General features: G+C 41.1%; 1 protein-coding gene across 1 annotated transcript in view; it reads right to left on the bottom strand.

Annotated features, from left to right (window-relative positions):
* Positions 1–14,996, bottom strand: part of ptprt (protein tyrosine phosphatase receptor type T) — a 489,779-nt gene that overhangs the window by 229,715 nt on the left and 245,068 nt on the right. The window contains exon 14 of the mRNA XM_061874425.1: positions 10,750–11,026. Coding sequence (XP_061730409.1) covers positions 10,750–11,026 — 277 coding nt within the window. The remainder of the gene's footprint in view (positions 1–10,749; positions 11,027–14,996) is intronic.

Raw genomic sequence — 14,996 nt, forward strand, 5'->3', positions numbered from 1 at the left:
GCGGCCGAAATGAGTTTCCTCCGCCGGGTGGCAGGGCTCTCCCTTATAGATAGGGTGAGAAGCTCTGCCATCCAAGAGGAGCTCAAAGTAAAGCCGCTGCTCTTCCACATCGAGAGGAGCCAGATGAGGTGGCTTGGGCATCTGGTCAGGATGCCACCCGAATGCCTCCCTAGGGAGGTGTTTAGGGCACGTCCAACCAGTAGGAGGCCACGGGGAAGACCCAGGACACGTTGGGAAGACTATGTCTCCCGGCTGGACTGGGAACGCCTCAGGATCCCCCGGGAAGAGCTAGACGAAATGGCTGGGGAGAGGGAAGTCTGGGCTTCCCTACTTAGGTAGCTGCCCCCGCGACCCGACCTCGGATAAGCGGAATAAGATGGATGGCATCTCTTTCTTAGCTATTAATGTTTGTTCTGTTAAAATTTAATTTACTGTAATAAGTTTTAAGAATAAGTTGAAATCAAGTCGCTCAATGTCAATCAGATCAAAAGCAATTGTTTGACTGGCCGACTAATCAAAAAAACAATCTCTGATTAGTTGACCATTGAATATATAGTACCGATATAGTACCGAAAATAATCTACTGGTATCGCGGTACTACCGGTGTACCGTACAACCCTATTGCAGCCCTAAAATAAGGTAGAGAAGGAAATATGTTGCATGTTTATAGTCATTCAAATTCGTGTTTCGTCTATTTTGAGTGTGCATGAAGCAAACAGTGGACGGAATAAAAGGGCTTGCTGCCAGCATCTTTTCCATGTCGGACAGTCACTGAGAGTCCACTCAGCGGACCGCGTTCTTTTACTGAATCACCGCGCTGCTTCGTCCGCGCTGATGCTAATGAGCCAAACCTCAAGAGAATGCTAGCAGCAAAGTTAATAAATGGAGGACTAATTTATTGCCTCCATCCACAGAGGCTGCATGTGGTTTACGGTGAAGACGTGTGTGTAAGTGTGTGTGTGTATGTGTGTGTGTGTGTGTCAAACCTGATAAGAATATTAAGTGTGTAAGGGTGATGCAGCTGCAATGTGAGCGTCTCGTACATACTTATTTGTGTCCAATCATCAGCTATACACTAAGTGAAATATTTACTCATGACTACTTCATGTGAACATAATTATTGGTCAAACATTACTGCTTGTCTTTTCCATACAATTAATAACGATGGAACATATTCATAACTACTTTAAATGACCATAGGTCACTTTCAATCAATGAACAATTAGAGTCCTTGGGAAGTCTTTTGGGGAAGACTGTTTTCTAACCCCAACGCACCAAGTAATCAATGTCTATAAAGTGATGCTTGGTGGAGTTTGCTGTGGAAGAACTAGCACAGGTTCAATATGGCCACTTCTGACTCCACAAATGGACAAACCTGTTGCAGAAAGTATTTCAAGACGTGCAGAAACTGTTCTAGCTGCAAAGGGGTGACAAATCCAACATGTACGGAGTGAGTGCAGGTTAAGCAACATCACCTGTTAGCTGCTGTGTGTGTGTGTGTGTGTGTGAGTGTGTGTGTGGTTGTGTGTATGTGTGTGTGTGTGTGTGTGTGTGTGTGTGTGTGTGTGTGTGTGTGTTTGAGACACCAAGAAGGAAAAATACCTTTTATATGAAAACCAGTGAACAAGTTAGGACCAAAATCCTGGTCCCAATACAGAAAACCATTGCATCTAATAGAGAATGTCTCATTTGCACCCATCTATCCATTCATTTTCTACCGCTTGTTCCTTTTGGGGTCACGGGGGGGTCGCTGGAACCTATCTCAGCTGCATTCAGGCAGAAGGCGCCCATTTGGTGATAAAATCTATGAAAATGAGGTGGTCCCAAAAAGGGGGGATTTTTTTTTCAAATTGACCGTGTGTTGGTTTTAAAAGTGCTCCCACTCTGGTCAACATATGTAATAACAAGTGTGTGTAAGAATTTCAAATGTGCCCCGTTTGGCCAAAATTAATTAAAAAATCAAATAAATAAAATAACTAATATATATATATATATATATATATATATATATATATATATATATATATATATATATATATATATATATATATATATATATAAATATATTATATATATATATATATATATATATATCAAGTTATTACAGCATTCCTCTCTATATATATATATATATATATATATATATATATATATATATATATATATATATATATATATATATATACATATATATAAATATATTTTATATATATATATATATATCAAGTTATTACAGCATTCCTCTATATATATATATATATATATATATATATATATATATGAAGAAGGATGTAATAACTTGAAGTGCTTTTTCTGTTTCTGTAATATTACAATATTTCTCATTAAATTATTACTTTTTATGTACAATCATTACTTTTTAATGTAAAATGGAGACATTTGTCAAATAAGATTCTATCACAATATTGTCAATTGTTTTGTTGTTTTTGTTAATTTAGTGACTTTTTTTTTGTAAAATTATGACTTTTGTCATAATTTTGCCAAGTAAAATTTTGATTATTATTATAATATTGCCAAACGTGTTCTTTTAAAATTGTTGTAAATAATTGTCATCATTTATGAGGAGGGCAGAGAGAGGTTCGGAGAGAGTGAGACCAAGCCAGCCACAGCCCAGAGGCACAAAGGACGGAGGGAGAGGGACATCGAGGGGCTCATAATCAACAGGTGCCAGTTGCGTAAGAGGTGGAGGAAAGCAGCCGCAGAGGAAAAAGAAGGCCTCAAAGTGCTTTGGGACGATCTCAAGCAGCGTCTTGCCAAGCTGCGTCGGGCAGATAGACTCAGAAGGCGTCGGAAACGAAAGGAGAAGGAAAGAAAAGACTTCTTCAAGGATCCTTTCCGGTTTGCCCGTCAGCTCCTGGATGAAAAGCGAAGTGGCAAGCTGTCCATCGCAAAAGAGGATCTGGAACAACACATCAAGGACCAGTATACGGATGCAGACAAAGATACACCACTTGGCTCACCAGGCCATGTGCCACGTCCAGACCCCCCAGAGACCCCTTTCGACACTTCCCCACCTAGGCTGAGCGAGATTAAAGAAGTCCTTAAAAAAGCCAGATCAGTCTCTGCACCAGGACCGAACGGGCTTCCGTACAAGGTGTATAAAAACTGTCTGCAAGTGACCACAATCTTGTGGAAACTCATGAGTGTTGTGTGGAAGAAGCAATCCATTCCAGCAGAGTGGCAAGAGGCAGTTGGAATATTCATCCCCAAGGAGCAAAATTCCACCAACATCAGCCAGTTCAGGACAATTGCTTTACTGAACGTGGAGGGAAAAGTATTTTTCTCTGTCCTGGCAAGAAGGATATCCAGCTTCCTCAGCAACAACTGCTACATCGATACAAGCTGTCAAAAAGCCGGACTGCCAGGCTTTTCGGGGTGCATTGAGCATGCATCCGTGATCTGGGATCAGATACAGCGTGCCAAAAGAGAAAGGAGTAACCTCCACGTGGTATGGCTCGACACAAGCTGGTTGAGTTTGCCCTGAATTTCTTCCACGTTCCTGTGTGTGTCAGTAACATCATAGCCAAGTATTTCAACAACCTGCACATGTGCTTCTCAGTAGATGACTACATGACAGGATGGCAGCGGTTGGAAGTGGGAATCGCCATGGGCTTCTCCATATCACCAATCCTCTTTGTAGCTGCATTTGAAGTGTTACTCATTGGAGCAAGGCAAATGGCCAGAGGCCTGAAAACACCATCAGGAGGAAGACTCCCCGCTCTGAGAGGTTTCATGGATGATGTGACAAGCATCCTACAGACCGCCCCATGCACAGCACGACTCCTCAAGCGTTTCGACGAACTGACCAGCTGGGCGAGAATGAAGATAAAGCCCGCTAAGTCCAGGAGCCTGTCAATCAGGAAGGATGTGAGCGATGACAGGACAGTCTTCACAGCAGGAGGTGAGAAGATTCCACTCCTGGCAGAGCAGCCCATCCGAAGCCTCGGGAGGGAGTATACAGCAGAGCTCTCGGACAGGCAGATGGGGAGGGTGGTCCAGAAACAACTAAAAGAGGGGCTCGTAAGGATCGACGGGAGCCAACTTCCTGGGAAGCTGAAGGTTTGGTGTTACCACTTCACACTTTTCCGCCGCGTGATGTGGCCGCTGAAAGTAGCTGAAATTCCATCTTCTCAGGCCAGCAAGATGGACAGCACCGCCAACGGTTATATCAGGAAGTGGCTGGGCCTCCCCCGCTGTTTCTCAGACACAGGTCTTTTTGGCAAGAACATTCTGCAACTTCCTCTAAAGTCCATCAATCTGGGTTACAGGCAGGAGAACACTCGCCTTGTACTGGAGGTGAGGGAATCAAGAGACGAAGCTGTGAAGAGTGCAGCGGTGACTGTCCGCACTGAACGAAAGTGGAGGGCCCAGGTGGAAGTGGACCAAGCTGTCTCGAGGCTGAAATATAAGGAGATCCTGGGAAGAGTCCAAGACATCCGGGCAGGACTGGGATGGGGGAAACCAGTCCAGTTCTGGTCCAAAGCCACAAGACAGCAGAGGAAGGCCATGGTGGTGGAAGAGGTCACACAAGTGGCACAAGACCAGTATCGGGTCAAGGCCGTATCCCAGAAAAACAGGGGGCATGGACTCGCTGGGAGGATACCATTCAAAGAGTCATAACCTGGGCCGACATCTGGCGAACGCCTCAATCTCGGCTAAGCTTCCTCGTGAGGGACGCGTATGACACCCTGCCATGCCCTCGAAACCTCGCCCAGTGGTTCGGAAGCGATAGCAAGTGCTCCCTGTGCAGCAAAGACAATGCAGGACTCAAGCACATCCTTTCAGGTTGCAACGTCACGCTGACGCAGGGGCGCTTCCGGTGGCGACACAATCAGGTGCTGAGGAAGTTGGCAGAGCTGTTAGAGAGATGCAGAGTCGGGGCAAACAACGCCACAGATCCCCATCGGCCAAACATCACTTTTATCAAACCAGGTGAGGTAGGACAGAAGACAGAGAAGGGACGATCATCACTTCTGCTTACCCCTGGTAAGGGCTGGGAGATGCGCGTAGACCTGGACAAGCAGCTAGTCTTCCCAACTGAGGTAATACAGACAACGCTAAGACCAGACGTTGTGATGTGGTCCTCAGCTGCTAAGAAAGTCCTCATCATTGAACTAACCGTGCCATGGGAGGAGGGAATACCAGTAGCACATGAGTTCAAAAGGTCAAAGTACAGCAACCTAGCAGAGGACTGCAAGGGGGGAGGCTGGTCTGCGTCCATTCACCCCGTGGAGATTGGATGCAGGGGCTTCGTAGGAGGTTCTGCAACCCGGCTCCTGCGTGCGGCGGGGATGACCGGTTTCAGCCTGAGGAGGGCCATCAAGGAGTTGGCAGAGAAGGCAGAGAAGGCAAGTTTCTGGATGTGGCTAAGAAGGAGGGAGAACACTTGGGGCTCAACACCCTAGTGAGGTCAGTTGCAGGGAGTGGCGCCGGGAGACGTCCCCGCGTAGCCACTGCCCCCCCACCGCGAGGTGTCCTGGCTTGGGGGCAAAACATCAGTGAACGGTGGCACCAGCTGATGACCCTGCAGCTGACCTCGAAGTGCACTGGAGGAGGTGCGACAGGCAGAGATGCCTAGCAGTTAGGTCTGTACGTATTAAGTGATGTAATAACAAGTGTGTGTAAGAAATTGAAATGCGCCCCCTTTGGCCAAAATGTATTTAAAAACATTAAATAAATATGTATATAGAGACATACAAAATGACGCACAAAATAATTAAAAACCAATTACAACAACAAAATTTAAATAAAAATAAAGTAATGAAAAGCAGTCTTTTTCGCACAATGTGTCCATTGTAAAATTATTACTTTTTAATGCAAAATTGTGACATTTGTCTTATAAAATTCTGACTTTTATCACAATATTGCCAATTTTTGGAGTAAAATTATGACATTTCATTGTTTTGCCAAGTAAAAATTCCTATTATTATAATATTGCCAAAATGTTTAAGTTTTCCTTTAAAATTGTAATTACGACTTTTTTCATGAAATTGCCAAGATTTTAAGCTTTCTTTGTACAATTGCGACTATTATTGAGTAAAATTTCAACTTCTATCATAATATTGAACAAATGTTCAGTTTTCCTTGTAACATTTTGACTTGCATTGAGGAAAATTACGACTTTTGTTTACAATACTGCACAAATTCTAAGTTTTACTTGCGAAATTGTGTCCTTTGTCTTGCTGAATTCGAACTCATCTTTCACAATAGGCTTTTTTATATTTGCGTAGTATGTATATATAATTAACGTTGTAAATACAAATCTTTATATATCTAATAAGGGTGGTCCTAAAAAGGTAGGCATTTTTTGCAGGTCTCAAGAAAGTAACAAATGCAAGAATGTGTGCGTGTGTGTGTGTGTGTGTGTGTGTGTGTGTGTGTATGTGTGTGTGTGTGTGCGTGTGCATGTGTGTATGTGGGTGGGTGAGTTTGAGTGACAGCACTTCTTGAACAAGCTGCAATCATTTCATTACTTGTCAAGAAAAAAAGCCATGTATTTTTCCACTTAGCAAGGTGCCAGTTGGTTTTTCTGCCATGATGTGTCACCGTCTTCTCGGCTTTCTACTGTCATTATAACAATGGCGGCTGTTTGCGTAAGGGCATCACATGAGCTGATGAGCAGTTGTAGCCCATAACAACCCAGTAGCACTTGTGATGAATGCTGATGTTGTATTCAAATCCTAATAATTATTAACTAATTGATTATTAATACCACCTTTTCACTTCCGATACAATACAGATATTGGAGCTTTGAGTATTGTGTGATACCAATATTATATGATATCAGCACAAATCATAGTAGATACATTTATTATTGTGTACTGGGGAATTAAAAAAAAAAGTTTGATAAAGTGAATACAATGAATCATATGAAAAACACCAATTTTATTATTAATTTATGCTGTCTTTAAATTGAAGTGGAGTAATGATTGTTTCTTTGTGACACCTAGTGGCCACAATATTTAATTAGGTTGAGGTCATGGTGCGGTATGTTTAATTAGGCGGACACATTTGTTTGACACCTACTCAGTGGCCTAGTGGTTAGAGTGTCCGCCCTGAGATCGGTAGGTTGGGTGTTCAAACCCAGGCCCAGTCATACCAAAGACTATAAAAAAATGGGACCCATTACTTCCCTGCTTGGCACTCAGTATCAAGGGTTGGAATTAAGGGTTAAATCACCCGAAATTATTCCCGGGCACGGCACCGCTGCTGCCCACTGCTCCCCTCACTTCCCAGGGGGTGATCAAGGGTGATGGGTCAAATGCAGAGGATAAATTTCACCACACCTGGTGTGTGTGTGTGACAATCATTGGTACTTTAACTTTACATCGTGTCTAGCTTGTGTGCTATTGTTTGCTTAGCTGTTGTGTGGCTGCTAACTCTTAGTAGCCTAGCCTACCATATTTACCTTTTCTTTCTTTTTTTTAAATGACTTGACTAAAATAAAAGAAAAGACCAACCTTGTGTGCTTAATAGATGACATTTAGATCAGTGGTTCTTAACCTTCTTGAAGGTACCGAACCGTAGCAGTTTCATATGTGCATTCACTGAACCCTTCTTTAGTGAAAAATAAAAGTATATATATATATTTTTTTTTTTCAAATTCAAGACAAAGTTATATGTTGTTTTTTTTACTGGTGCACAAAATGAACCACAACAAATTACACACCTACGCATCAGATGGAAAATTAGAGGGAACATTGTTAAGGAGTATCCATTTAGTTTTTATTTACGCAATGAGTCGGGTGTGTCTTGACCTCCATCGAACCCCTGAGGCCGACTCACCGAACCCATAGGGTTCGATCGAACCCAGGTTAAGAACCCCTGATTTAGATGCTAACTGGCTGTCCAGCTTTGCCCAAGTAAACACACTGTAGGACTGCTTGTATCAGAGGTTATTATATCGGAGGTTTGATACACAAGCCCGTATCATCCGATACTTTAATTTTTGCTGCTCGGATCAGGACACCCTTTCCTAATTAATGTCATTAATGTGTAATGTTACATTAATGTTACATTGCTAAATGTGCGCCTTATTTGAAAATAACTCAACTTGACTCTTAGCCATACTTGCCAACCCTCCCAAATTTTCCGGGAGACTCACAAATTTCAGTGCCTCCCGAAAATCTCCCGAGACAACCATTTTCCCGAATTTCTCCCGATTTCCAGCCGGACCTGAGTGAGGACAGCCTGTCGACATGTCCGCTTTTCCTCCTTATAAACAGCCTGCTGGCCCAGTCACGTTACAACATCGTTGGCTTTTGGAACTCATTGCACAACTGCACACACAACAAGAAGGAGACTATTATATATGTCTCTGTTATCCATAGGTTTATCTATAACCCATAAAGTAGGCAGGCACGGAGCTATTTCTCAGTGTGTGTTTATTCCAGCTGTCCCGTTAACACGCTGACACCCAACATCCGGATTCCCATCATGCATTGCTTCAAAACTACGGCAAGTAGTAATGTCCAAAAACATAACAGTGACGGAAAAGAAGAAGGAAGAAGAGACGGTCATGGTGACGACGAGTAAGAAGAAGAAGTACGCTTGCAGGGAGAGATGGAAGATTGCAGACTGTGGTGCATTTGATGAAGGCACCTTTGTGCGTGCCACACATAAATGCATCATCAGAGAGGGTGTTTAGCGTGGTTAGAAAGATAGTGACAGAGAATAAAACGAGGATGGACAATTCAAACCTAAACTCACTCCTTTCCTGCTAATTAAATTTTACAGATGCTGCCCATACCTATGCTCCTTCAAAGGCTCTGCTACTGGTCGCAAAGCATTGCACTTCAAATACAACAATGAGTAGAGGAGTGTTGTTTGTGTGTATATGTGTAAATAAATGAACACTGAAATTCACTATACTCCTTACTTTAATACTTGAATTTCAGTGAATTCTAGCTATAAAATATACTGACCCCAAATCTCCCGAAGTATTAAAGTGAATTCTAGCTATAAAATATACTGACCCCAAATCTCCCGAACTCAGAGGGCTCAAGGTTGACAAGTATGCTCTTACCACTTACCATAAATGCATATACTTTGTTTTGAAACAAAAAACAATGCTTTAGTGCAGGAGTGTCAAACGTACGGCGGGTTTTATCCGGCCTGCGGGATGAATTTGCTAAGTATAAAAATGAGCCGACATTTTTGAATGAAATAAACTGCTGTTCTAAATGTGTCCACTAGATGTCAGAATAGCAATTATTTGTATCATTGTAGATGATGCTACATATTAGGGCTGCAAATCTTTGGGTGTCCCACGATTCAATTCAATATCGATTCTTGGGGTCGCGATTCGATATTATATTGATTTTTTCGATTTAACGCGATTCTCGATTCAAAAACGATATTTTTCCGATTCAAAAGGATTTTGTATTCATTCAATACATAGGATTTCAGCAGGATCTACCCCAGTCTGCTGACATGCTAGCAGAGTAGTAGATTTTTTTAAAAAGCTTTTATAATTGTAAAGGACCATGTTTTATCAACTGATTGCAATAATGTACATTTGTTTTAACTATTAAACGAACCAAAAATATGACTTATTTTATCTTTGTGAAAACATTGGACACAGTGTGTTGTCAAGCTTATGAGATGTGATGCAAGTGTAAGCCACTGTGACACTATTGTTCTTTTTTATTTTTTATTTTATAACTGTCTAATGATAATGTCAATGAGGGATTTTTAATCACTGCTATGCTGAAATTATAACTAATATTGATTCTGTTGATGATAATATTCATTTTTGTTTCACTACTTTTGGTTGTACTGTGTCGTATTTGTGTCTTCTCTCAATTGCTCTGTTTATTGCAGTTCTGAGTGTTGCTGGGTCAGGTTTGGTTTTGGAATTGGATTGCATTTTTATGATATTGCTGTGTATTGGTTTGTTGGATTGATAAAAAAAACAAAAAAAATAAAAAAAAAAAGAGAATCAATTCTGAATTGCACAGCGTGAGAATCGCGATTTTTTCCCAAACCCCTACTACGTGTAAAAAAAAAAAAAACACATGTTGTTTGTGCACCAATCGAGGATAATGAGCAAACTACATAAATAACATCCTGTAATTTGATTTTGATATTATTTTTTTATCCCGATAGATTGAAAATCAACACCAATGAGTTGACTGATAGATATTATCACATAATTTATTCAGAAAGTATAAATAACAACAAATAAAAATAGAATATCATTAACCGCAACATGTAAATAAAAAACTACAAAATTATGATTTGTACATTTTCATAACGTGCTTGTTCTCTTTTTAAACCAAGAAAACAATCTGAAGTTGTCTTTATTTTTAAGTTATTGTGCCGTGATTTTACCAGTCCGGCCCACTTGGAAGTAAATTTTTCTCCATGTGGACCCTGATCTCAAATGAGTTTGAAACCCCTATTTTAGTGTGTTATCACCATTTTTGCTGAAGTGACAAATGTGTCACATAAGACTCGCTGAAGCAATTTTAAGGCTAAACCCAATTAGCGACATTTCTCTAGCTTGTTTTATATGAAATAATTCAATAAATATTTTAAGAACAGCTACATTTTTAACAGTTAAGTAGTAACATTATGATAATAACGCTTACAAATCGTTAAATGGCTTTGAAAAATGATTGAAAAATAAGCTTTTGGAAACTAGCTAGCTTACCTGATTTTGGGTAAGCTATATATCCTGGGATGGTCACATGACAAACATTCCATAATGTCAACCCCCAGAAGACTCACCCCGCTGGCTCTGCTCACGGCCTGGAAGTAGATGCTGTAGCTCTTGGCGGGGGACAGTGGAGGATTCCAGAAGCCGCCGTAGCTCTTGTTGTCTCCCACCGTGAAGGGCTGCACCATGGTCAGGCTCGACGGCGGCAACTCGGCCGCCATGTAGTACGGTGAGTTCAAGACGGAGGCGTTGCGGATGCTGAAGGGGGCGGCAAAGCACTCGGGGGCCTCGGAGGCGGCGCGGCGGGCCTTGGACTTGCGCTCCTCTTTAACGACAAGCTGGTAGAAACTGATGACACAACAATATGACAACCTTTGAACGACGTGAGCACACAAAAGGAGTCCAAGGGGGCTAGGGCTGTGAACAGGGCCCTCTGCTTTTTGTGGTCCTAAACAAGATTTTTTTTTGTGGCCCCATGTTGTTCTTTAATATCAATCGTGTAACACGCCAGTGGTTAGGGCTTGTAGTGGAATTTCTGACTTTTGAACCATATTTTGTGTCTGTTGAAATCCGAAAAAGAAAGTCTATTATAAAGCCTATTCTGAATCACTGGAAGAGCAAAGTAGGGGAAAGTTGAATTCGGGGTCGCACCAACCAGTCTACAAAATGTGATGACTGTTTGTTATGACTAAGGAATTCCCATTTTGTTTTGGAACAAGCAGTTGCAAAACAAAAATACCTTGACACATGAGGGAATCATATAAAAAGCCAGTGGACCAACATTTGATATGATTTGCAAATTTTCATTTGATTCTGGATCCTCTGGAGGACGATGTCTGTCTGCATAGGCAATTTAATCCAACTTGTACTTTTTGATTAATGGGTAAATACATTTTTTGTACTAAAACCACTTTTTTTTGCAGTTTAAGCTTCGGACTTTCCACCACAGGCTGACTGGAACCTAGTGTGTTGTGTAATAAAGTCGTCCCTCACCACATCAAGGTTTGAAGTTTGCGACTTGTAAAGGTGACTATGTGGTACGGGAGTCCCCACACCAATATGTTGGTACCACTACCGGTACCAAAATGTATTTCGATACTTTTCGATACTTTTCAAAATAATGGGGACCACAAAGAAAATGTCATTATTGGCTTTATTTTAACCAACAACGATGAGGTGGTGACTTGTCCAGGGTGTACGCCGCCTTCAACCCGAGTGCAGCTGGGATAGGCTCCAGCACAAGACCCCGAAAGGGACAATCGGTGGAAAAAAGAATAGATGGTTCTTATAATACATTAAACATATGTTTCTTACGGCAATCGAATAACAATTTTGTCCTTAAATAAAATCGTGAACACACTAAACAACTTATCTTTTATTAGTAAGTAAACAAGCAAAGGCTCCTACTTCTGACATAAGCAGTAACCTATTGTGTCATTTGTCATTCTGTTGTTTTGTCAAATTTATGAGGGACAAACTCTACAAAATTGATTATTAATCTACTTGTTAATTTACTGTTAATATCTGCTTACTTTCTGTTTTAACCTATTCTATATTTACGTCTGTTAAAATGTAATAATCACTTATTTGTTTGTTCTGGTATCTATCCAATACCCAGTAGTTACAGGGTCATACATTGGTCATACATTCTTAAAGTTCTCATGTGTCCAGGGACGTAGTTTATAAAAAAAAACATAATGACAAAAGATTTTGAGAAAAGAAAAATACCAATGTAATCATTTTAGTATCAACTTTATACAGCTTTTGATATTGTTACAGCCATTATCTGTGTAGAACCACCCATGTCATTTGTTTACATTGAGGAGTGCTACCTTGCTGTTAGCCGGGAGCTATCGTATCCTCCTACTGAAGCATGTTTAGCTATTCCTCGTCCTGCAGGGATGATACTTGTTAGAAACATACTTTATTTGTCGCCATGGAGACCAGGATTAGTGATTTAGAAGTAGCTAAAACACTGCAGACTGTGAATGGACATTAGCATGCCATGACGACGACGCGCCAACATCTCCGGAAAAAAAAAAAGTACAGGTATTTTTTAGATAGTATTGTCCATCCATCCATTTTCTACCGCTTATTCCCGTTTTTAATTAATTAGTACAATAAGTACTGGTATACTGCGACCCCAAAAGGGAATAAGCGGTAGGAAATGGATGGATGGATGGAGTACCGGTATACCGTACAACCCTACTAATTGGGCTTTTTTTTAACATTAAAAAGCCTATTTAGAACGTTATAAACATTTTTTTATGCTCTAGCTATGAAATATTGCATTCAAAATTAATAACTCCTCATTTGTGGAAATTAATTTACAAAGGCGGGCTTCATGGCGGAAGAGGGGTTAGTGCGTCTGCCTCACAATACGAAGGTAGTCCTGGGTTCAAACCCGGGCTTGAGATCTTTCTGTGTGGAGTTTGCATGTCCTCTCCGTGAATGCATGGGTTCCCTCCGGGTACTCCGGCTTCCTCCCACTTCCAAAGACATGCACCTGGGGATAGGTTGATTGGCAACACTAACTTGGCCCTAGTGTGTGAATATGAGTGTGAATGTTGTCTGTCTATCTCTGTTGGCTCTGCGATGAGGTGGCGACTTGTCCAGTGTGTATGCTGCCTTCCGCCCGTTTGTAGCTGAGATAGGCACCAGTGCCCCCTGCCGCCCCAAAGGGAATAAGCGGTAGCAATGGATGGATGGATGGATGGAATTTACAAAGGCCATCGATAAACATGGGCTAACTGCATTAGTTTGTATGAAAAGGTAAATAGTATGAAATGTCCAAGAGAAAAAATCTTGTTAAATATTTCCTAATGCGATGACGCCAATTCCAAACTGTTGTGCAACTTCGGCATGAATTAAAAAAGTGAACAACACATTAAACCAGCAAAAACTATGAAAAAATTAATAATCTTCAGACACTATATGTTAAAGGAAAATATTAAGCTACAATAGAAACCAAAATGGTACGGACGTTTTAGAAATACTGACATAAATCTGTCCCGATGACAGCGTTTGAAGGAGTGCAAAATCAGTAATTATCTTTATGGGCTTTTGAATGGACACACCCACGATGCTGTTGAATCAAATTGTAAGTATTTCAAAGGACATGGTGACTCACCACTATATAACCGTTTAGCGGAGGCAAAGTATAATTGGTAATTCAGTTAATCTAAGTAGAACAAGCAAACACTTGCAGAGCATGACGACCATGTTGATGATTAGCAACTATATGACCCCGCAGCGGTTGTGGCTCTGGACAACTGTACAGTATATAGTGTTTATGCCCCAGTATATAGTGTTTATGCCCCAGTTGTACTATGTCCCTGAGTGTGCATATTTTGAATGTGTTGTACTGTCACTGCCAGCTGCCCTCTCGTGGATTGTATATTCAGTTCCCCTCTTTTGATGCAGTTCACCTTGTATTCTTACTACGTTTCTCCTTCCCCCTAGAGCAGTGTTTTCCCTCCTTTTTTGAGCCAAGGCACATTTTTGTGCGGAGTCACACCACCAGCAGAAATCATTGAAAAAATAAACTCAGTTGACAGTAAAAAGTCCTTGTTGCAATTGTTGGATGACTTTAAACCATAACCAACCATGCATTAATATAGCTCTTGTCTCAAAGTAGGTGGACTGTCACCACCTGTCACATCATGTCGTGACTTATTTTGAGTTGTTTGCTGTTTTCCTGTGTGTAGTGTTTTATTTTTTTTCTTGCGCTCCTATTTTGGTGGCTTTTATTCTTTTTTTGGTATTTTTCTAAAGCAGTTTCATGTCTTCCTTTAGCAATATTTCCCGCATCTACTTTATTTTAGCAGTTAAGATTATTTTATTGTTTTTATCTTTCTATGTGGGGACATTGTTCATTGTCATGTCATGTTCGGATATACATTGTGTACGCCATCTTTGCTCCTCAGTAAGTCTTTGCTGTCGTCCAGCATTCTGTTTTTGTTTACTTTGTAGCCAGTTCATTCTTAGTTTCGTTTTTCATAGCTTTCCCTAAGCTTCAATGTCTTTTTTTAGGGGCACTCGCCTTTTGCTTATTTTTGGTTTAAGCATAAGACACCTTTTTACCTTCACGCTGCCTCCCGCTATTTCAGACATTTACAAAGCAATTATCTACCTGCTGCCACCTACTGATACACGGTTACTCTCCCGAGCTCTAGACAGCACCGACCACTCAACAACAACACATCATTTGCAGACTATAACTACTGGTTTGCAAAAAATGTTTTTAACCCAAATAGGTGAAACTAGATAATCTCCCACGGCACACCAGACCGCGTCTCACGACACGCCGCGGCACAGT

This window comes from Nerophis ophidion, linkage group LG16 (genome assembly GCF_033978795.1).
Source record: "Nerophis ophidion isolate RoL-2023_Sa linkage group LG16, RoL_Noph_v1.0, whole genome shotgun sequence".
Lineage (NCBI taxonomy): Eukaryota > Metazoa > Chordata > Actinopteri > Syngnathiformes > Syngnathidae > Nerophis > Nerophis ophidion.